This window comes from Phaethon aethereus (genome assembly GCF_964289735.1).
Source record: "Phaethon aethereus genome assembly, chromosome: 2".
NCBI lineage: Eukaryota > Metazoa > Chordata > Aves > Phaethontiformes > Phaethontidae > Phaethon > Phaethon aethereus.
Window position 1 is genome coordinate 1,269,503 of NC_138582.1, and position 23,142 is coordinate 1,292,644.

Below are 23,142 nucleotides of genomic sequence, written 5' to 3' on the forward strand. Positions count from 1 at the left end.
AACATTTTGTAAGAATTACAGCCAAAGCACAAGAAATAAGGATGCACAAGGCAGATGGATGGGGACAGTTGGATGTGGCGAAAGAGTGGATTAGGTTGCTTAAAGAATCACTGCCAAAGATATTAGGAAGAAAATGATTTCAATGTGAACTTGTAAAAAAGCGTGACTTAACAGAATTCGATGGCAAGGTTCACTCTATCATGTATTCAACATGGAAAAAAAAGCATAAAAAGTAAAATCAAATTAGAATTGGGTTAGAATTATTTACACATAGATCAGGGGAAATGATTTACATGGGGTCAGGGAAATGGAGTCAGAATTGGGTTGGTGTGATTTATATAGGCATTAAGGAAAGAAGATGAGGGAGATCCCCCTGTTGAGTCACAAGGTTCGGAGTGGACCCCCTAGCTTTCTAAACTCCTTCTCAGAGAGGAGTCTAGGTGCGGCTGAATCCACTCATAGTACTGAACTTAATCAATAGCTTATATTAAAAGGGCAAATTGCATATACACACACAGACATAGAGACACATAAAGGTATACCTGTTAAAAATTCCCCTTGAGTTCAGTAAAATATTCATGTTGAACGTCTTTGCATTTCTCAACAGGTGAGGGTTGTGCCTCAAGGAGTGGGAGGTTTCAGCACAGGTCCCGTCACAGGTCTTCAGCGATGGTCCTCCGAACTTTGTAAACTTGAGTTTGTGAGCTCTGAGGGGCGTCCCACTCAGAGGGAGATGCTGGTCGCAGCCCGCTGCGGTCCAGGAGAGCTCAAAGGGGTTCACTTGGGACCACTGTTTATAGGGTTGCGAGATGATTGACTTCAGTCATCAGTAAATTTCCATCCTGGTCACAATCCGGGTCAGTGGTTATTGAAATTCTCCAGTTTCCAGTAACACTGGTACTGATCATTCCGGGGCTGTCAGAGGATGATTAGTTATTGCTGCTCTTGTTCCCTGGCCCAGCAACTGAACTCCAGGTACGATCAGTGCCATACCCCACCTTAGCTATGCAAGAGTGCTTGGTATGGTCATTTTATGCACTCAAAGCCGTGTGGCCAGCAGGGCAAGGGAGGGGATTCTGCCCCTCTGCCCCACTTTGGGGAGACCCCCCTGCAGTGCTGCATCCAGCTATGGAGCCCTCGGCACAGGAGAGACATGGACCTGTTGGAGCGGAGCCAGAGGAGGCCCCAGCAATGCTCCGAGGTCTGGAACAGCTCTGCTGGGAGAAAAAGCTGGGAGAGCTGGGGGGGGTTCAGCCTGGAGCAGAGAAGACTCCAGGGAGACCTTCCTGCAGCTGCCAGGGCTGAGAGGGGCTGATAAGAAAGATGGGGACAGAGTTTTTAGCAGGGCCTGTAGCGATAGGACAAGGGGTAATGGTTTTAAACTAAGAGAGGGGATATTTAGACTACATTTAAAGAAGAAATTTTTTACCATGAGGGTGGTGAAACCGTGGCCCAGGTTTCCGAGAGAGGTGGTAGATGCCCGATCCCTGGAAACATCCCAGGCCAGGTTGGACAGGGCTCTGAGCAACCTGCTGTGGTTGAAGATGTCCCTGCTCATGGCAGGGGGGTTGGACTAGATGGCCTTGAAAGGTCCCTTCCAACCCAAACCATTCTATGATTCTATGACTCGTAACTGCCAAACTCATTGAACAATGGTTAAGGCTTGCTAAGCAACTGAATTTCTCAGGCTGTAGCAAGGTGTGTGTGGGGGGGAATGTACCACCACACTAGGTCAGGCTGAGGCTGGGCCAGGGGATGGAGACAGCTGGGACCCGGGCTGGGGCCCGTGGGCAGAGGGAGCCGGAGCGGCCCGGCCCGGCGGTCCGGGCTGGGCCCAGAGCCCGGGCTGGGCTCAGGCGCCAGCGAGAAGCGCAGGCCTCGGCCACCTCTGTTGCTAAGCGACGGCCGCCGCGGTTGCGCGCTCCACGTGACGGCGCCTGCTCACGTGATCGACCAAACGGCTGGCGCCGGGTGATGACGTTACGGTGCGAGGCGGTGCGGGAGCGTTGCGGGGATGGAGGAGAGGGAGAGGGAGAGGCTGTGGCGGCAGATCCGCCTGCTGCAGGGTACGGCTGGGCCGAGGGAGAATGGAGGGGCGGCTGTTAGGAGGGGACCCGGGAGTCGTGGAGGGGGAAGGGGCGGGTCGAGAGGGGAGACCCGGGAGTCGGGGGTGGGGTGGGGCGGGCTGAGGCCTGGGAAGGGCCCGAGGGGTAGGGGTGGGGGTGGGGGTGGGGGTGGGGGAGGTGGCGGGGACACAGGAATGGTCGGGAGAAGGGGGGATGGGAGAGAACCCAGGAGTCCCGTGTGGGCTGTGGCAGGGAAGGAACAGCCACCAGAGAGCTCTGATGAGGGAGGTGGTGTTTGGGGGTCCCTACAGCATGGGGGTGAATCCCCACGCTGCTGGCCCCCGCACGACCTGTGACCCCCCCCCCCCTTGTTGGGGGAAGGGGGTTTCCCCTGCCCCACAGACCCCGGGGCTGGTGGCACAGGGGTTGGATGTGCCCCTCGTCCTCTGTCCTTTGATTCCTCAGCGTGGCAGGGAGGTGTTTGCCTGTCCTTCCCTAGCTCTGGTGAGCTTATTCTTCGCACTAACTCTATTTATAGATGCCAAGGTAATTCTTCCTCATTAGTAAGGCCACAAACTCCATTTGGAGGATCTGCCTCTGTCTAAGAGTGTGGGGGAAGTGTGAGCAGAGGGAGGAAAACGTGGTGCTTGCCTCTTCCAGGAGGGATCTGCTGACGCTGCTCTTCCAGCAGCTCTGCGACCCCTTGTGCAGGAAAAACTTTTCTATGCTGACACGTGCCTAAAAGATAACGCTCAAAAATCCTTTGATAATCCCTTTTGTTTGGAAGGGTTTTCTAAACGCTGAGGCTTAACATGCGCAGACCCTCCCTAATTGACATGTATCTATATTATCCAAACGACATGCTAGTAGACCAAAGCAGCGGGGAGGTGTGGTGGCTTGGCAGAGGGATGTGCAAGTGATTCAAGAGCAAAGCTAGGGCTGGCTCAGAGCCTCCTTGTCACTGCTTTGAAGAAGAAGAGCTGATGAAGGGTCTAGAGCAGAGGTCTTATGAGGAGCAGCTGAGGGAATTGGGGTTGTTCAGCCTGGAGAAAAAGAGGCTCGGGGGAGACCTCATTGCTCTCTACAACTACCTGAAAGGAGGTTGTAGCGAGGTGGGTGTCGGTTGCCCAAGTAACAAGCCGTAGGATGAGAGGAAGTGGCCTCAAGTTGCACAAAGGGAGTTTTAGATGGGATATTAGGAAAAATTTTTTCACTGAAAGGATTGTCCAGCACTGGAAAAGGCTGCCCAGGGAAGTGGTTGAGTCACCATCCTGGGAGGTATTTAAAAGACATGTAAACATGATGCTTAGGGACATGGTTTTGGGGTGGACTTGATGATCTTAAAGGTTGTTTCCAACCTAAATGATTCTATGATTCCGTGCTTTGCATTTGGGGCTGGTGGTAGCTGTGCTGGGCTATGTGTCAGAGCAGACCCTCAGAGGCTGCTCTGAGAAGATATCTGGAAATAAAATCAGGCTCCAAAAACAATAATTCAAGCATTTGTTTTAGCACATTAAGAAGAGGGACAAAAGGTGGCTGACAGCGGTAGTGCAGTGTGTTAAGGGTTGGTTGGTGAGTCTGTGGTTCAGACCTGCATTGAGCTGTCCTGTGAAATGGCTTTTGTTACCGACTTTCATGAGAATTGAGGGAGATATTTGTTTCAAGTTTTTCCTTCTAGCGCTGGTGATCTGAAATGTGGCCTGTGCAAGCTTGCACAGAGTGATTGTCCTCGTTGCAGCGCGAGGAAAACCAGCTCTGTGATGCTGTCGAACTCCCGTGGGACTGGTAATTAACAGACGCTGTCGTCTTCTCCTTAGGTCTCATAAACGACCATAAAAACACGCATGGGGATGTGCCACGGCCGCTGCCATCTGTGCCACTGAGGTGGAACAACCCCCGCCAGCCTGCCTTTAGCAGGAGAGGGACATTTTTGGCCAGGTACCCCCAGCAGGCTCCCAGGGATTTCCAGCTGCGCCTGGGTCACTCCTGGAGGAAAAAATATTCCCTTGTCAACCGGCCACCGGGATCGGTGTGTGACATTGGAAGCGGTGGAAGTGCCAGCACATCTCGGGCTTTTGGAAACCATGGGGACAGCCAGGCACCTGAGCCTCCAGAATCGTCCCCAGAGAGACATGTGGACTTAACCACAGATGGTAATATAGTTGTGGGGATCCAGCTACCTCAGAGGGCTGGCCCGTTTGTAGATAGCAAAGGTTTTGCTGATGTGGGTTCTTATTGTGAGTTTTCTGGGCTGAAAACAGTGGTCGCTGTTCCAGGTCACAGTAAAAATGGGCAGAAATCTCCGTACACAAGCCAAAATGAAGAGAGAAGACCCTCTCTCTCTGTTTCATTTAGTTCATCTCACCGGTTCGTGAGTTCAGCGTATGTGAGCATGTTGGATAAGCCTAGAATGGTGCGTCTGGCTGGTGATGTTGCCGAGAGCTCCCCTGCCTCCTGCAGAAGCTCCAGTGAAAGTGCCGTGACACTGAAATCGGAGCCACAGCAACCTTCGGCATTGCCAGATCGCGAGCCGGCTCAGCACTTGGTACGGAAGAAGGCAGAACCGCCAGCTCCAGGGCAATCTAGTTGTGAGCAAGTTAGGGATGCTCATTTGGAGCCAAAGCTCCTTGGAAATGGCAAGACGTGCTCTAGACCTGCTCAGGCTGCGACTTTGGTGGTTGGGATGACTCCAGTGAAAAGCAGGTTTTCCGTAGTCCCCAAAGCTCCTGGTCTCCAAAGAGCCGCTTCAACATCAGTCTCTGGCAAAACTCCAAAGTTCAGGAAAACTAATTACACGTGGGTCGCGAACCCCGGTAAATGCTCTCGTACTGTGAAGAGATGGGTCAGCCCTAAAGCTTCTGAAAGTGCTAAGAAGGTTGCTGGTGGAGCGGACAGAGGTGCTAAACTATCGCCAAAAGCAGATTTGGGAGCAAAGCTGAAGAAATCGGGCCTGCAGTCCAAACTGGGTGTTTCTCCCAGCAAGTATAAGTGGAAAGCCTCTAGCCTCCAGACCTCGCCCTCCACCTCCAAGTCAGCATTCAGATGGCGATCCGAGGATCAGAAAAAGCCTCCAGCCTCCGACCTCACTCAAGCCAGCACGGCCCCACTGCCTCTGAGCGCTGCATCTGTTGGTCTCGGTGGGACGAAGTCCTCCTTTGGTGATGCAGCGCTGTCCAGTTACAAAGTGAAGAGTCGGACAAAAATCATCAAGAGGAAAGGAAGCTTGGGGTAAGTTGCTTGTTGTCTTTGGAGCAGTGTCGTTGCACTGGTCATGTTTCATGTCCATTGGCTTCACGTTAAGTCATGGCCATATAGACAAGTGAAATTCGAATGAGGGTTGTTGTATACTGGAAGGTGTATTTGCCTTTCTCTTTCCAAGTGCAGTGATTTTGTTCTGGGTGGAGGGATCTTGCTTTCTAGGGTTGGAAGGCCTCAGGTTTTAATTGTGTTAGCAGTCTGTGTAACTCTGACTTTAACCTTTCAAACAGAGCTTGCTTTTCTTCTCATCTCCCACCCCTGTTCTCCTATGACTTTGCTGCAGCACTTAGGAACTCCTCCCTGACCTGAATAACAGACTGATATTCAAAGGGAAGGAAATAGCTGGCTTCCTTTATTGATTTATTTTCAAACTCCCATAACCTTGTTGCATTGGGGGCTGGGGAAAGGAGAAGCTCCTTGAATTGCTGTTAATCTTGTATGGTCTGTCCCATAAAACACTGTGCAAGCCCTGGGATGGGACAGGAGGTGAACTCTGTGTGCTGGGAAGAAGTGCTGGCTGTGATGTTCTGCTGGTGCAATCCTTTGTGCTATCTACCAGTAACCCAAATCCTTCTCCCTGAAGGCTCTTGCTCTTCCTTCTTGTTGAGTCAGTGAGAGATCTGTGGCCATCGTAGCTTCCTTGGGAGAATGCGCTGTGCCAGGCCAGCAGATACTCCTGGGGTCTCATGGAGCAAGTTCTCCCCGCCTTGGCCATGCCTGATAGGGGCAGAGTACAGTGGCAAGATTATAAATGAGGCTTGGCAGAAGGAAAAGGTGTGTGGGCCGAGTTATCTGCAAAAGGGGTTTGCACTGGGCCGGGAGTTGAGGGGAAACGGGTAAGAGATTGGGACCAAACTTCCTCTGAAAGCTGGTGTGTCTGGAAGGGCTGTGAGGGCTTTGTTACTCTGTGCTTCTGGTGGGAAAACTGTTGTCCCGGTTTCACGACAGCTGTTTTGTGCAGTTTTTCTAGGCAGCGCTGGATGCAAACCCAGCCTTGTGTTGCAGGGAAGGGACAAGTGAGATGGGGTGAGGGTTGGTGGCACAGCTGCGTGACCTCTACCACTGAACTCGGAGATACCTGCAGCGTAGTGGACACGTGGTTTGTCTCCTTTCTCGCTGCAGTAACTCCAAGCCTGAGCTCTTGAAAATTGAAGATTGTGGCCTAAATAACTATTCAAAGTGACGTAATGAGCTGGTAACACAGTGCTGATTGTGGATCTGGTGCCTTGATTCCTGGTTGTGTTCCCCAGATCCTCTGCTCAGCACTTCACTGCAGTTTTCTGTCCTTACCCTGCCCTCCTGGTTTACTGGGGGATGTGTCGGTGGGTGGGTTGTGCTGGGAAGATCACTCTGGAGCAAGGTGCTTGGAGAACTGGGATTGCATTGAGTTTTTGGCAGTCAAGGAGATGAGACCCCACCAGCACCATCTCGCTAAAGGAGAGCATCCTCTCCCCTCCATCTGTTGCACAGAAAGCAGAAGGGAACGAGTTGTGTTGGGCTCTCAGATACCTCATTCTCCATCTGTACTTTGACAGAAATTCATCACATTTGCCTATTTACCTGCAATTTTCTGTTCAGTGCTTCTTTTCACCCTTGGGTAGGGGAGCAGTGTGGAGCTTGGTGACCCAGCTTCTCTTCTCGGCTCTGGGCAAGGGGACCAAGTGCATTTTGGTCACCTCTCTACCCTTTTCTAACTGTGTGGTGTTCCCCTTTGCAGTTCCCCGACAGATAAGAAGAACAGCTCCTCGCCCACCACACCTCTGAAAAGCCACTTCCATCTCAGGAAGAAAAACTCCTCACGGGGGAAACCTTCTGCGACACCGAAACGCTCCTCGCCCAAGGGCCTGGTGCACATCACCAAGCACAGGCTCTGCAGGCTGCCGGCCACCAGGATGCAGGTCTCCACCAAGGAAGGTAGGAACAGCTGTCCCAAGGGGTGATGGCGCTCACTGACTGCTTGCAAGTGAAGCGGTTCCAAGGGAGGCTTTTGGATTTGGAAGGGGGTTACCAGGTCCTCCAGGAGATGAATCTGCTGTTGTCAATTCCAGAGCAAATGCTGAGAAGAAGTTTGGCTGGAGTAAGACTTCTACCTTACTGTAGAGCTGTCTTGTGCTTTGACATCTCCATACAAGGCCATTTTAAAGCTGCTTCTGGCTTTTAATGTGGTTTTGCTGGACTTGCAGGCATCATATAGGAAGATGCTCAAGGAAGGAAGAGGATGGCAGAGGCAGTAATACATCTGTAAAACTAATTTCTTTTTGCACCATCTTTGTGCATGTCTTGAGATACTCCTCTAGCAACTACAGACCTACCTAATGCACCTGTATCCCGGTGCGATGTCTGTGGGCATCTGGGTTTTGTAATTTCCTTAAAATTATTAGAAGAATAATAGAAGAATACTGGATCCGCCATGTTTGTGAACGGGTAGTTTGTGTCCGTGACCTGTTGCCTTGGGTCAGATCAGAAATCAGCTGCACCTACACGTGCGTGAAACATTTTCATCATGGTTCTGGCTCGAAGTCTGCTTCTGCTATTCAGTGGCTATGCTATTATGAACAAGTGGCTTCACCCCTCTGAGTTTCAGTCTTCTCAAACATATATGAAGCACCTTTTGCTTGTGTGCCTGTGCTGTGCTCGTTCATGTACGGCAGGGTGGCCAGCGACCCTGCGGGTAGGCGTCGTGTGAGGGGGGAGGGCTGTTTGGGTCACGGCATAGCTGCGATCTGCCTCCAGAAGTAAAGCTGTTGAGCTTCTGTTTTCAGGAAGACACTTCTGTGGTTTCCTGCTCTGCACTTCAACTAGTGAGTTTACATGTGTGATTATAGTTATTTTGTGTTCAGACAAATAGCTCTGCGTTGAGATGTTGTGTTTTGACGGATGAAAAGACAAGAATGTGGGCTTGTGGTTCAGGAAAGGGAAGAGCTTTTTGTGGGAGGAGAAGAAAAAAGTTTTTTTCTTAATGTGTGTGTTTGAAGAGGCGTTTGGAGGGATGGGGGGCACGCTGGGAGGAGATTTTTGGATATGGAGCTTTAGGAGGTGGGCAGTGACTCATGGGTTAGGCAGGGGCAGGGAGAATAGGATGTGCATTTGTGCAGTTGCATTAATGGTCCAGCATTCAAGCAGTTGCCTGCCTTTGGCACTGAGACTTGCTCCATTTAAGAATGTCAGCAAACCCTTTGTTGTCTGAAGTAGCATGAAGGTTGCACCTCCAGACGCTGTTTTGGAAGTTTTCATGCAGTGCGTGAAGGCAGCACATGTGGTTGGAGGTCTCGATCATACTTGGCGCTGTGGTTGCTGTTTTGTGATCTCAGAAACCAGAGGTGGTGGATATAGCACGTGGACAGATCTAGCTGTGGTGGTGATGTGTGGGATGGGGAACGCAGCCCTTCAGCCTCCCAAGAAATGTCCTCTGGGGTGAATTTAGGACTCCCACCTCACAAACTGCTTGTTGAGGACCTTTCTCTAGTGTGACATGTCTGGTACAAGTCATTGAATAAATCTTTGTGCTGTAAAACTCCTTTTTAAAGAACTTGCTGTGCTTGCTGAGAGTCTGATCCGAGCGGCTCTCAAAATACAGGGCAATTTGGGATTGCAAGAGCATTTTACATATGAGGAAATGGAGACCCTGCTGGTTACAGGGATATAAGCTGTTTGGATGATTCAGGAACAGATCTGAAGTTAAACCAGATCCTTGCTCTCCAGGTAGCCCCTGTTATACCTGGGTTTCTGCAGAGCAGAGCCCTTGCTGTAGTTTGCTTGGCTGCGTGCGTCGTTGAGGAGGTCACAGCACTGAAGCTGCTGCCTTGGGAAGGCTCCTAGCACCCATCAAAGCCGCTTGACTTGGCAAGCTTCTTAGAAGCTGTCAGTAAAAACGTGTGCCCAACCAAATGAAGCTTCACGTAGGTTAAGAATATACAAAATGGATCAAAATTTTCTGCCCCGCTGGGAGCCTGACTGGCAGCTGCCAAAAGCCCATGTCTTTTGGGAATGTATTCTGAATCCTCGTTCCTTGACTGAAAGTAACGTTCCCATACTGAAAAGATTTTTGATCTTAAACTGCGCAGGGCTGAAAATATGTGGATGGAGCAGAAGTATGGTTATGTTCTTGGCTTTGACCAAAGTGGAAATTGTCAAATAAAGAGCTTAGAGAAAGTGGCGGGGGGGAAGGAAAATAGGTCTGGAAGTGACTTTGGGAGAGCACATAGTTCATTGCCCTGTCCAAAAGCGGATCAAATTATCAAACCATTCCTGATAGATGCTAGCCAAACCTAGCACAGAGAAAACCTGGGTTTATTAAGAGTTGTGAGTTGTCTGTGTTGAAGTGACTTATGTCATTTTCCAGCTTGGATCTGTGCACTTTGCAGCCTTAGCTCAGAGATGTGGAAACAAGTATCTGCTAAAACTCAGTGACCATGCCTTGTGGCTCTTTTTCTTCACAAACTGCAGTACCTGCTGTAAAAAATGTGTCTCGATTTGGTTCTTAACATGACTAAAAGCAAAAGGAAATGTCCTGTTTGCCTTTTTCTGTATGTTTATGTGTGTGTGCGCGCACACGAGAGCCTGCTCTTCCTCACTTCATGGGCGCCACAAATCTTTCCTTTTCCCTGCACTCCGCTGCGCTAGCAGGAGCATGGGCACTGCTGAAGAAGGTGAATTAAAAATGCTTCCTCACTGTAATTATGAAATTGCTTCTAAATTTCTTTCTTGCCTTCTGCGGTGGAGAGGAATTATACTCTGATAGATCAGCCATCATTTGGACTGGAAAATGGACTGGCAAGTGGCACTGGGATCCATTCACTTGAAGCTCTGGAAGGAGTCCTTAGGCTGCCTTTCTCCTCCCCAGGGAGGAGGGTACAAGGTTGTTTCTGCTGTGTTTTCTGCTGCTTTGCGCAGCCTCTCTGCAGAGCTGAATTAAATACATTTTTCTGCTGGGAGGACCTTGCTTAGTTGAGATCTCTTGCTGGGTATATTTTCTTCTGGCGTGGTGACTGTGAGAACTTGGCTGTGTGTTCTGTTCCTGGAGAGGCTCTCCAAGATGTGACGCCAACGATGCGAGTTCGACAGTTCTTGTCATCTTTTCTCTACCACACTTACAGGCTTTCACCTCGCTGCTGGGACATCAAGTGCTAAATGCTGATATCGTACGGGTAGATGGTTGCTGGTAATCTAACCTCTACCATCATCTCAGGGGATCCCAAAGGACTCGATTTGCTTCTTCCCGTGCCGTCGGCAGCTCTGTGGGGCAGCTGCTGAGCGATGCATGGCTGCCTTGCTTCTCCAGTTAGCAGAGAAATTCAACAAGAATCTTGGCGGCTTTGAAATTGCAAAATGAATTTTGGCAGGGGTGCTGCTGCTTGCTGGGCATCTGGTTAAGGCTGAGGAGACTAGCAAGGTGCCTGCCCCACACACTTTTACTTTGCTCTTGGCAGTAGCAGCCTTGCCTGTAGCATGGAGAGTCAGCAAATAAGTCCAGCGGACCTTGACCATTCTTACTCACCTTCATAATTAGCCTGTTGATTTGGTTCCTTTGATTGGAATTGAGTTTATAGGTTTGAATCCCTTATATCTTAAGGCTTTTCTTTTGTTGAGATGATTCAATCCCAGGCAGTGTATTTGCAGCTTAATGTGTTGAACTATTCTCATGTTCTGGGTTTCTACAGCTGTTGAATTATTGCTGGACTGTTCCTACATGTGCTAGGACTCTTTTTTTTTTTCCCCAGGGAGACATGTATGGTCTAGCACAAAGAGATTGTTAGATGCTGGATGGGGCAGGAACATTTTCAAAGCTGCATCCCGAAGTCTGATGAGAGAGCCTAGCCACTGATAGGGCTTGGAGCAGTTCAGATATCACTCACGTTTGGTGCCCCTAAACATATAATTATGTCTATAGTGGTAGATGTCTTCTGGTTTCACAGTAGTCTTATAGTGAGATGGAGGTAAAGTGAAGGCTTGTGGGTTCAATTTCCGGCTCTCAGGTTATCTGGGAGGGTTGTTTTTTATTTCTTGTGCAAAGTGAGGGCATTAATCAGGTGGTGGAGTTTTAAGTCTTGCCACTTCTTGCAAGACAAGTGCGAGGGAAGTAAGTGGGGTACAGAGGTGCTACTGGGAGCCTCTTGAGTAGAGTGGGGCACGAATGGAGCAGTGAGGCTGATGTTAAGTCTCTGGCTTGATGCCGAAGCAACACCCATTGCGTCTCTTGCTGGGAGCAGGCTGGTGATGCTCCTGGGCCAGCTGAGTGGCTTAGCTTCGATTAGGTTGTTGTCTTGAGTCTGGACATGCACAGCCCAGCTAACAAACCGATTAAAAAGCTGGATGGTTCATGCCGGGCTCGTGATCCCACTGGATGGATGTGGTTGCTTTGGAGCCTGGATCCGTCGGGCGCTCATGCCTGTGTGGTGAGTGAGCATCCAACACGCCCGCGTTCCCAGGGAGCAGCGAGATCCCACGTCAGACACAAGCTGTGTGTGTGTGTGTCAGAGCCGAGGGTGGAAGGACAGCTGAGGAGGAGCGTGCCCTACTTCATGTACCGCAGCGTGGGTGCAAAAGGCTGGGCCAACCCCTTCCTTCCCTACTGATGCTGGCGGTGTTGTGACGCAGTGTTGCCGTTTTCTTGTTTGCCCTGTTAAACAGGCTTTTGGGGTATGTGGCAGGAGCCCGGCGGTACGTACCAAAGGCATTGGTCCTGCCTTTCCCAAGTGTGTAACACAAAGGCCTGTCCATTCCTGACTCTCCAGTTCCCTTTTTGGACCCAAATGGGACTGAGACTTAGTGTCAAATTGGTGTTTCCTGACAGTCTGTACTGGGAGGTGCTTGCCTCCGTGGGAATCGCTGTGTTTTCATTTAAGGATCAGTGATTTTACTAGAGAGAAAATGGAAAGTGGCAGACTGGTAGCAGTTCTCTTGGGATTATTTGGGCTGCTTTCGTGATGAGCATTATACCTGCAGCTGTTATCAATTAACTCCAAAATACTCATTTAATTAAGTGGGATGTTTAATAACCACTCAGAAATGGAGGTATGTCCCAAATTGAAGTTGCTCTGATGGGATGGTAGAGCGGTGAAGCGTTTCTAATCCAGTTAGTGGTCTGTTCATCCAGGGCTTGTGCTGGGGCAGGACACGTGCATAGGAGGAGCTCAAGTGCTCAACCAAAGCAAAGAGAATAGAAGATGTTCTGTTGCTCAGCGGAGCCAAATTAATGTTGATAAAACAGCCTGTAGATGTTGGACTTCTTGACCACTTAGTACTTAATATTAATGGCACATTAATATTATTGAAGAGTTCCTTTTTTTTTTTTTCTTTCTTCCCATTTAACTTCTTAAGCTCTTTTCAGAGGGAAGGAGATCTTGGAGATAATTGCTTTGCTGGGAGTTGTGACTCCACTCAGGTAACACACCCCTGCTTTGGGCATGGTCACGAGCTTGATGAAGTCACTGGCCTTCCCCTCATTTGAACCGGCTTCACAACTTCTGCACGGGGTCTGCTTCATTTGGCACTCACATATTTCAGGCTTCTGTCTGAATGTCAGGCTTCATCTATACGTTTATCTATAGAAATGGCAGGTCAGGCTGTCTCGCTTGCCTCTGATGTAGGCAAGACAGGTTGGATCTGAATCGGGGATCTGGTACAAGAGGGATGAAAGGCAGCAGTTGCTTCTCTCCTTCTCCAGGGAAACGCTGGAGGACGAGTAAGGATCATCAGGCTGCTGAATATGGTCATCAGGCCACTGGTGCTACTGTGTTGCATAGAAATAATTACAGCCTGTTTGAATGCAAGCTGAAGTGAACTATGTGATTTCTATGTTTTGTTTGCTTCAAACATGTATATATGTATTGTTTTCAAATGACTTGCTGGAATTGGAAGTGCTCTTAACAGCCTGAACTTTTAATTCCCCTGTTAACTGTGTCGGAGTCGCGCTGGGGAGGTTGCTGGGCTCTGCCCTCATACTGCAATCCCTTTTTGGATGCAAGGAGCAGGGGGAGACTAGCTGGTAATTAAGGTGTGTGTGGAATTTCCACAGATGGCAGTTCCCTCAACCATCTCTCTCTCTCTTTTTTTTTTTTTTTGTTTTTTTTTGGGTTTTTTTGTTTTTTGTTTGGCATCTGAACCAAAGGATTTAATTTGGAGAATAAATACTGGGCTCCTGTTCTGTCATTTGCCGAGTAACTTTCCTGCCAATAAGGGTATGTTGTAATTATGTTGTTTAAATGGCAAATGTCTGTCCTGAATTGGCTTTCTGTTGCTTATATGTTACAGCAAATAGCCAATATAATAAAATTGTGGGTCGTCCATTGGGACAACACCGCTTTTTGGCTGTGTGCTGTCCGATTAGCCTGGGCTGCCTTTACCTGCTTTCACCAAACCGGAGATGGAATTACTCCCAAAAGTGCAGGGGTGTGATCTTTTTATCACCAGTTTTAAGGGAAAATACCAAGTTCTAAGTGAGGTTTGACTGATCCAGATGCGATGGCAGAGGGATGCGCCCGCTCCTGCTGTACTGTAAGTCCTGTGCCAGGGCTGCGGATGCGGGAGTCTCCCCTATTTCCCAACAGCCTTTTACTCCCAGCTCTAGCTGGTAGCCTGTTTGATGTTTTGCAGGATGACGACCTTTCTCAACTCTTCTTTTTGATGAAAGACAGGTGAGTGCTTGAAGCTGTGAACATTTCCTCACCCTTGCAAAAAAAATCAATGCTGTTGCCCTTCTTGGCGGCCGCGGCTCTTGTGCAACGCCACTGCACTGGTAAGCGTTCACCCTGCTGGAGCATTCAGCATGACAGCGCTGTTGTTTCTTAGTCCCCTGGCTTTTTCTCTAGGAAGAACTAGAAGTAAGTGCTTAAAATTAAGTTTGTATTTTTTTTTAATTTGTTTTATTTCTTTTATTGTCAAAGATGTGACAGCTCTATGGATGGGGAGTCGTGCCATGCCTGTTCGACACCTATCTGGTATGGGAGCGGCAGCTGTACAGTGTGCTCTGACAAGCAGGAGAATTGGGAATTTTGGGGAGTCTCTCGTGCTGCCCTTCCTTCCCCATAGCCCTGCAGAGGGCACTCATGCCCCTCGCATCTCCCTGGTCCACCTTTTTCTGGTTATTGATGGCCTAATTTCGTCTTTATGTGAAAGAAAGCAGATATCAAGTAATTTGCAGCAATAACCTGCTAATGCTGGGCCAGTATCAAAACTCCCATGTTCATTTCAAGTGGCAGATAAAACACTAATATATAATTATCCTTGCAAATTGGATTGTTTTAAATAACCAAAAGGCTATGGCCAGGAGAAAACTATCCCATTTCCCTTGAGTTACTATTGCAGTGTAATTGCTGCGTTCAATCAATTTCCTTGGCATTAGAAATTCCATCACAATCAACATTAAGCTTTATTCATTGTGATGGCTAAGAGCCGGGCCATTTCTCCTCTTTTCCTTAACTGGCAAAATTAATCAGGGAAAAGATTTTAAACATTTACCCGTGCGAAAGAGGTCAGCTCTGCCACTATATTGCTCAGCAGATAAGGGGGCTAATAAAAAGAAAATTGAATTACTAATGATCGCCAGGAACAGAGTATATAAAACCTGGCAATCGCCCGGTTCAGGAAAAAGGAGAATCAATTTTCTTCGGACAAGGTGCGCTCATTTTTTATTTTGGCGCATATTATCAGCAATTTAATTTGAAAGCGCATAAACAGGAGGAAACAGTTAGAAAATAATGAGCCTGAAGGTGTAAAATGCTGCAGGATATATGCTGTACACAATTTATTTGGCACAACAGATAATCACTTTAATTGAATTCAAAACTGCATTGTTCAGCAGCAGCGCGGGCTGCCCGCCTCGCCCGGGGGGATTACAGAATATTACAAAGATGCCGGCAAGAGGCTCCCTGGTGTCTTTTCCCCTCTGTAATGTCCCCTTCCAGGCAGGACTTCTCAGCTGTATGCCCGGGGTTGCTTAGGCACAGTCACAGCTGGCTGAAAGCAGAAGATGGAGAAAGTGAGAGGTGGATTTCTCTAGGGATTCTTCCTTATTGTATCACCATGTATATCTGTTTCTTAAATAATTTGGTGTTGGCCGGGTTTGATGGTTTAAGTGCGAGATCATCACCTAAGCGTGCAGCGCGGGAACCCATCCCGTCGTCTTGTGCTTCAGATGAACTTACTGTGCTGGTGTCCCAACTGAACCTCCTGACTTAAAAGCCTAGCTACCTCGTCCTGCTTGTAGCGATCTCCTGGTCTGCGTATTAAACTACTTTAAGTAGTATCTTTTGGATTATGTCTGGGAGAGGTGGGTGGTGGGGGAGACGCTTTTGCCGCTGCAGGTCGGCGCGATTGCCACGTGAGGAGCTCCGCTGCGAGGGACGTCTGTCCACCTGTGCCGTGGAGGTTCATCCTTTAATTTCTTTTGTTCTTTGAGTTTGGAGAGCGGAATGGGTTCGTGCCAGGGTGAGAATAATACTGTTACTCAGCGCTTTGCCTGTTCAGAGCATTTTGCAGGCATGAACTCATGAAACGGTGGATTGGTGAGTGACACAGGGGAGCCACGTTACCACCTCCACCGCATACGTGCTTTGGCAAAGGAAGCCAAATAGATGGGGAACCACAGCAACGTCTGGTCTGTGGCCATGCAAATCCACGGCCGTGCCAATCCGTGGCCAGAGCAAGAGTAAATTTTGAGCCTGTGCTTTGTTGCATCCTCTACCTGCACTGCTAGGAGGCTAGTTTTTGTGTTCCCCCTCCCCCTCGCCTTAAAATATTCCTTTCCTGCTTATCTTTGCCTTCCTCATGCTCCAGATTGAGCTAAGATAGTGGTTTGTGTTACCAGTTTCCTGCTTGTCCTCTAATGCCACCACCAGCATTGAAGCTGACTTCTGTCAGCATGCTGAATAGAAGGAAATCCTGTTTGTATTTGCTTCTTTCCAGAGAGAAATTCTGTCAGGATTCATAAGACCTGCTTCACCCTGCCATCTGCAGAAGAGTTTCTACAACTCTTGAATTTCAGTCAGAGTGATGGCCACCTTCCAAAAAATTAGCTAAACCCTAATTTCTCTTTCTGCTTGCCCAATAACACCAGCCATGTGGCACCAAGATGTTGGGATGGGCAAGGGGTGCTCGCCTGGAAAAAGGCTGGCGGCAGAAGTGGAAGGAGCTGGCTTGCGTTACTCGTGCCTAGGCGAGTGCAGAAAGTAAACGGGGCGTAAATGGTGAGGAGTAAGTTATGGCTGGCATCCGAATGCTCAGCTGCTGTTAATTTTATTGACACTGGGTGTTTGTATCCCTCTGGCAGCTTTGAAAATCTCAGCAATGGATTTTATACCCTCTTCTATTTTTTTCTGCTAAAGTGAAGGCCAATCAGTAAATATTTCTAATGGGGAGATTCCTGTTGGGGCACTGTGGTTTGGGTTGGGTGTTTTTTAAGCTGTATTCCTTCCTTTGGTGTTTGTTTTTTTAATTTTCAGCAAATTGCACAAGGCGTTGCTGCTGTTTGTGAGGTGACATCTGGGATCACGTTACATATGAGTTAAGCTGGTGTGACGTCTCTGTTAACGTCTTATTAGAAGGAATCAGAGGCGGCGATCCCTGCCCTTGGAGGAAGTCCTTTGTCATGCATGGCACTGCTCAGGACCCCTTGGAGTTCATCATGTCTTTCCTTCTCTGCTCCATCATTAGTCTCATCTTTCTGAGCAGGTCCTTCCTAGCTTATCCGAACCCTTCGCAGCTTGAAGCCAGCAAGACTAATGTCGTTACGCTGTCATACGTAGGTTTGACCTTGCCGATAAATCATTACGTTGTCAGGTCTCTCATCTCGCTTTCGCTGGCTTGTCCTTGGGAGCCAAGGGTGGAGTGTGGCTGGCGAAGTGGCTGCTTGCTCCTTCGCAGTAATTGGGAAAAGTTCACATACTTGGCTTTTTGCCGGCACCAGTTACGTCAGTGTTCGTAAGTAACGGTTTTGGGTTTCTGGCTTTACTTAGCGTTTACAGGTGACTTGTCCCAAGCTGCAAGAGGAGCTGCAAGCAGCCAGCAGCGGGGATTCTGTTTTCAGAGACCTCTTTTAAAAATAACAGGCTGCTTTGAGCGAGGGAAGTCAGCCTTGCTAAATGAGGAGGTGTCACCATGTAGACAGCCTTCTCCCCAGTGCTTATAGCTCGAACGCTTCAGCATTTGGATTTGGAGTCAGGTAAAATAGTGACTGCAATAGGAGGAACATCCAGACGGAAATGTGTCAGAGACATGATCTGAAGGTGATAGTGTGCTTTTAGATAAAGCTGAGTGCAAGGTGCTCCTTGCACGGCTGTGAGACCTGTGGACGGACCTCTGCCAGGGTGAAGGTGTGGACCAGGTGATGAGGATCTGGGGAGCAGCAGGCGATGGCATATAAAACCCCTCTGCTCTTCACGTAGAGTTGCTTTAAATTATTTTTAGTTTCTGTGTCTGCTCTTTCTCCCTTTTCCTGCAGGATTCAAACTGCATGCTCAATTTACTGTTGAAAATCACCCCTCGGTACCCGTCTCCCCTATTTCAGAGACTCTCCCGTACCTAAGTACAGTGCCAGCTACCATTTGATTGTGAAATTCTCTTCGTAGCAAGCACGTCTTTGGCGAATAGTCTATTTATACACTGATAGGAAAAATATTTGGCTTTGGGGATGCATGACATCCTTTCATTGGCTATGACCCTTGATATTTTCAAGTCCATGGGGGGCTTTTCTAAGAATTCAAACCTTTCAGGGGCAGTGTGGTGCAGAACAAAAATGGCGGGGGGGGGGAGGAGAAAAAGAAGGGAAAAAATAGAAAACAGAGCAGTAGGTCTTAGCACAGCAGTATGCACTTCTTGGTCGTCCTCCTGGAGCGTGCATCATGCCTCTTCTTGGCGAGTGCCTGTAACCTGTTACTCCAAATAGCACATCCTTGGATCAGGGTGGCATAGTGTAATTTCGGTCATTGGTGCTTTCTTGTTGAATGCTGGATGTCTCTCCTTGCTGTTATTTTTTTGTGGTGAAGCTATTCATTGCTGGAAGGGCAGAGAGCTGATAAAAAGAGTCTATGTTTGTAGCTTGTGCTACTAAAGAATAGAGGCTGGACGCTGTTGGGCTGACTTTACGAATGCCTAGTGTGTGATTTCTGCACTGTTTGGGATATTTTTGCGTTCAGAGTGGTTGAAAGCTGCAAACCTTGCTTGTAATTCTGAGCTGGGTTATTCCCTTGCTTCTCCCTAGCGAGCGCTTGTGTGAATGGGTTTGTCTTTGTGTGGGTACTCAGGCTGTGTACTGAAGCTTTTAAAACAGTTTTTCAACCTGTCTGGCTCTCCCTCCTGCTCTGGATTGTGCTGAATTTTAGTGCTGCTGCCTCTTATTCCCTTAGTTGTCTTTTCGTAGGCTCTTAAAGTAAAAATAAGAAAAATAAAAGCAGGCATTTAAGACACTTAAAATAAATATGAATGCCTCTGTAACCTGAAGCTTGGCAGTGAGTCTCTTCCTTTTTTGTTTCCTTCTTTGGTATTTTCTTTCATCTAGTACACACACTGACTGAAGGTATCCCTGGCATGGTCACAGTTGAAATTACTGGTTTCCTGTGCTGTGAACTGATGCCTGTGCAGAAGATAGGAGTAGCCTCCAAATCCCCTACCCAGCAGATGCTTGACTCCCTGTAAAACCTGGGTAGGTTTCTCTGTTCTGCTTTCTGCTTCCTGTTCTTCTCCAAATCCCTATTTACAAACTTTTTTTTTTTTAAATTTTCTGTTGCAAACATTTCCCGTTTGATTTTCCTAGCAACAACTCGCAAGCTTCATATGGCGATTCCTCTCTGTTGCTGCCGAGCTGAGTTAGAAGCCATTCATTCGAGGATTTGCCTGTTTACTTTGTGTGCTCTACAAAGCGTTATAAATGAGTAATACCCCTCAGAATATGTAACAGATGCATAAGTGCACCTGGGGTAAGTGCTTTGTGGACTTGACAACATCTCCTGAGTCCTACAAAACTGTGCTGTTGCAGCAGCTTTTGCAGTTTCAAGTTTCTGCTTTAGTTTGAGGGATGGGGGAGCACATTTACTTCAGTTGTCGATGGGAATTTTGCTATTGCCCCCGGGAAGTTTGAGTTTGAGGAACGTTTCATCCTCCCTTATGCCTCTGTATAATCCCTACGCGTGTGGTTTTCGGCAGACTTCTAATTTTGGATCATGCTTGGGGTTGTTGTGAATAGTATCAAGGAAGGGTGTTGTGTGGGTGTACAAACAGGGCTTGGTGAACTGTGGGTCCAGATCTGTTCTCAAAACTGATCCTATGTGTTATTAGCCCTTAAGCCTGCCCGCGGGGGCTCTCTGCTGGAAAAGGGCAGGAGCATACTTGGAGCCTTAGCATGGGCTATTAACTCCCACGTCGGTTGCGATGGCGAAGTGTGTGCTGTTGCTCACTGCACCGGCAAATGTCCTGGGACATCTTGTTCTTGGATGGGACAGAGAGCGCCTGGGAAATGCCACTTCGTGGGACATGCCACTTCGTTTTCCTTGAAGAACCTTCCCAAAACAGGTCTTGCGAGGCCCTTGTGGTAAAACAAACAAGCTGATGTGCATTAGCATCCCATTTTACCCATTTGGGTAAAAGTCAAAGAGCTGTCCTGGAAAAAAAAAAAATCAGTAACTGCTGAGCTTATTGAAAAGTGCAACGCTGCTGTGTAATGAATGGCTTCTGTTGTAGGAGAGAAGCAGCCATGTTCTATGGAGAAGTAAGGGAAGGTCCTTCTCAGGAATCGCGTTGAGGAGGTCCAGTGCGGTGCCAGCCCTCTCGAGGCAGCCTGCTTTCACTGGAGGGACTGTAGAGCTTTGTGTGCCACAGGATGCTCTGGTGCATCTCCTGGTAGCCTCAACTCTGAGCGTTTTGGTGTGACAAGGACACACTTGAGTCAAAGTGCCCAGATAGAACAGGTTCAAATACTGCTTTTTGTGAGGAAAAAGAGAAAAAAAAAAAGATTAACACTCTTCTGTTGAGGAAGTTCTTTGAAGAAGAGACCAACCTCTCACCCAAATGGTGTTTTTTCTTGGCTGGGTTGTGGTGATTGGGTTGATTGGTGAGCTTAATCTAGTGATGATGACTTTGAAATGGTTTCATTGCAAGGTGGTTGTTTACTTGGTTATTAGAAAAGTGAGGTGCTCAGTGTGGAAATATCCGTTATCACGAGAGAAATCAGAAGGGGATTTGATAAGGTGAAACAAGTTCATCAGAGATACCACTGTGTGTGTGTATATATACATAGGTGTGTGTATGTGGTTTTAAAATAAGATTTACTCTACTATCTCAACATTAACTGGGGCATTTTACAGTGCTCCCCCTCTGTTAGCTTCCGCGATCCATCATTTACCTGCTAGTGTGCTGTAGTGGCTGTTAGATTTTACTACACCAAACACTGTAAAAGGGCATTAGAGCAGTTAAATCTGGAGTCTTGCTTTCATAAGGAAAAAGAAAATGCTGAATTAGGCAATGGAAAAGGCAACCACAGCGATACTTTAATCTTGCATAAATTATCAGAAGAGTCAGAGGCTAGCAATTTTATGTATTGTTATAGCTCTGCTAATTAATTATTCCAGAATAATCGATGTTTAGAAGAACCAAAGTTGGTCCTTTTCTGTCTTAATGGACTACGGTATTTACTCTCAATATGGCAGCTGTATTTTTAATTTTTTTTTAATTCTTATGTGCCAACACTTTAATTTTACCTCTCCTAACCATGGGGTTAATGCACTAGCTTTCCTAAATACGTATGGTGTAAATGATAACCAAACAGGGAAATACTACTTTACAAATGGTCAGTGGGTCTAACTCACAGTGTTGGCTTTGGAGCAAGACATCCCTGACATCCAGGGAAAGTTGAGTCTCCACCATGAATATTTGAAGGATGAGGTGCTCTAAAGAAGCAGAGGAATTATTTAAGAGGCTATAAAATGGTCTACAAATTGAGATGAAATGGTCAACATGCTGAGAAAATCTGTGTAACAGGAATGAGTAAGTTGATTTTTTTTTTTAAATAGATGGTGAAATTCTGGCGCTGTTGAAGTTGTCTGGGCTTAAACTTTCAACCTTATGCTTCATGGTGTATAGGTTTTAAACCCTAACGTTTGCTCTGGCTCATATACTGGGGCTAGAGTAACGACGTATCACAGGCTTGTATTTCTCTCTATGTATAAAGATAAATACAGAATTTGGTAAACTGTGTTGCATTAACATTGCTATGTTAACATTCTATTAATCTGACAGAGTTCGCGCCATTTACTCAATTTCTAAGTTAGAGATCAAACTAAAGACAAATTCCACTAATGGAAAATGGAAGTATACACCTTTCAGAAGTGGAACAGTGGGACTTGTTGTCCTGTAAATAATTTCTTGACAGTTGGATTGTTTTCTTAATGTCATGCTTTGTAAAGGGTAAGTAGAAAATCACAAGACGAGGTCTCTGCCAGCTCATAAAAAACGTTTTGCCCTTTTAGCATGCTTTCTTCATGCGCTTAAAATAAAGTCGTGGTGCTTTGGTATGGTGTGCTTCGTTCAGGAGGGACAACCTTGCGGAAGGGTGGTGCTGACTCTCTCGGAGCACTTCCCTGCCTCATCCTCTTTATCAGAAAGGGGAGGGAGACAGCTGAGAGATGCCTGGAAAAGAAAAATGCAGATTGGAGAGGATGATCAGGATCGTTATCACTGAGGTGTAATTAAATATTTCGTGTTTAAATCATGTCTGATGTTTGCCTAGCAATAGATAAGTTGGGACACTTGCTTTGGGAAGGCATATTGAAAAAAAAAAAAAGTACATTGCTGTGCGTTGCAATGTAGGGAGCAGTTGAACCTGTGGCTTGTCCTGGTCCTAGTTTCTAGACTTGGCAAGTTATTATCAACTTTGTGCTTAGTTTTGAATATTCTTTTTGATAAGAGGAGAATACCTTCTGCTGAATGGTGGAATTGTAGGCAGCTGCAGATGTTCAAAATGGTGAACAAACATGTTCATCTCTTTCTGGAGAGTTTGGAATAATTGTTTGCAAAGGACTTCAGATCCCAGTAAACTCAGTGCCCTGAACTGGAGCTCGGGAAACCTATAAACGCTGAAGTCCCAGTGTCCTTGGAGAGTGTGCACCTTTCCCAATGCTCTGGGAAGCAACTGGTTCAGCAGTGGCTTTGCTAAAAAAGGCTGGGGCTGTGTTGGACCCTAAGCTGGAAGCACCCAAAGTGTCTCCTCATTGCAAATAGAGCAAATTGGATTGGGTTATATTAAGAGGAATATGTCCAGCAGATTCAGAGGTGGTATTAACCCTCTTTGTGGTACTAGTGGGGCCATATTGGTAAACAGTGACTGGTTTTGGGCATCCCAGTTCAAGAAGGATGTGAAGAGATCATCTAGTGGCAGAGCATCTTGGGATGATTTTGGGCATGTGTCCTAAAATAAGAGGTGGAGGGCGCTGGGCTCATCTTGAGAGACTGTGGAATCTCTGCCCTTGGAGATATTTCGGATCTGGGTAGATGGAGCTGTGGCTGCCTTGATTTGGTGTTGGTGATGCTTATGCTTTGAGCAGAGGGTTAAGCTGGAGACCTCCAGAGATCCCGCCAAGATTTCTGTGACTCAAGGAAGTAACTTATGTTTTCTGCTACAGTGCTGAAGTTTTCACTTTAAGCACCAAAATCCCTATGCAGCTTACTAGGTTTTGCAGCGTTTGTGACTGATGATATCAAACCGAGCTGACAAAAACATGCAATTCTTTTCCAGCTGTAAAGAGGTTATTGTCAACAAGACCGGTGCAGAACTGCCACTGTGTACTCACTTCGCAGTCGTGTCTGCGAGGACTTTGGAAACTACAAAGAT

The 23,142-nt window shown here is 47.4% G+C and overlaps 1 protein-coding gene across 1 annotated transcript in view; it reads left to right on the top strand.

Annotated features, from left to right (window-relative positions):
• Positions 1–2,014: 2,014 nt before the first annotated feature.
• Positions 2,015–23,142, top strand: part of ZC3H3 (zinc finger CCCH-type containing 3) — a gene marked incomplete at both ends in the record, with an annotated part of 182,547 nt that continues 161,419 nt past the window's right edge. The window contains 3 exons of the mRNA XM_082015055.1: positions 2,015–2,066; positions 3,884–5,294; positions 7,042–7,238. Coding sequence (XP_081871181.1) covers positions 2,015–2,066; positions 3,884–5,294; positions 7,042–7,238 — 1,660 coding nt within the window. The remainder of the gene's footprint in view (positions 2,067–3,883; positions 5,295–7,041; positions 7,239–23,142) is intronic.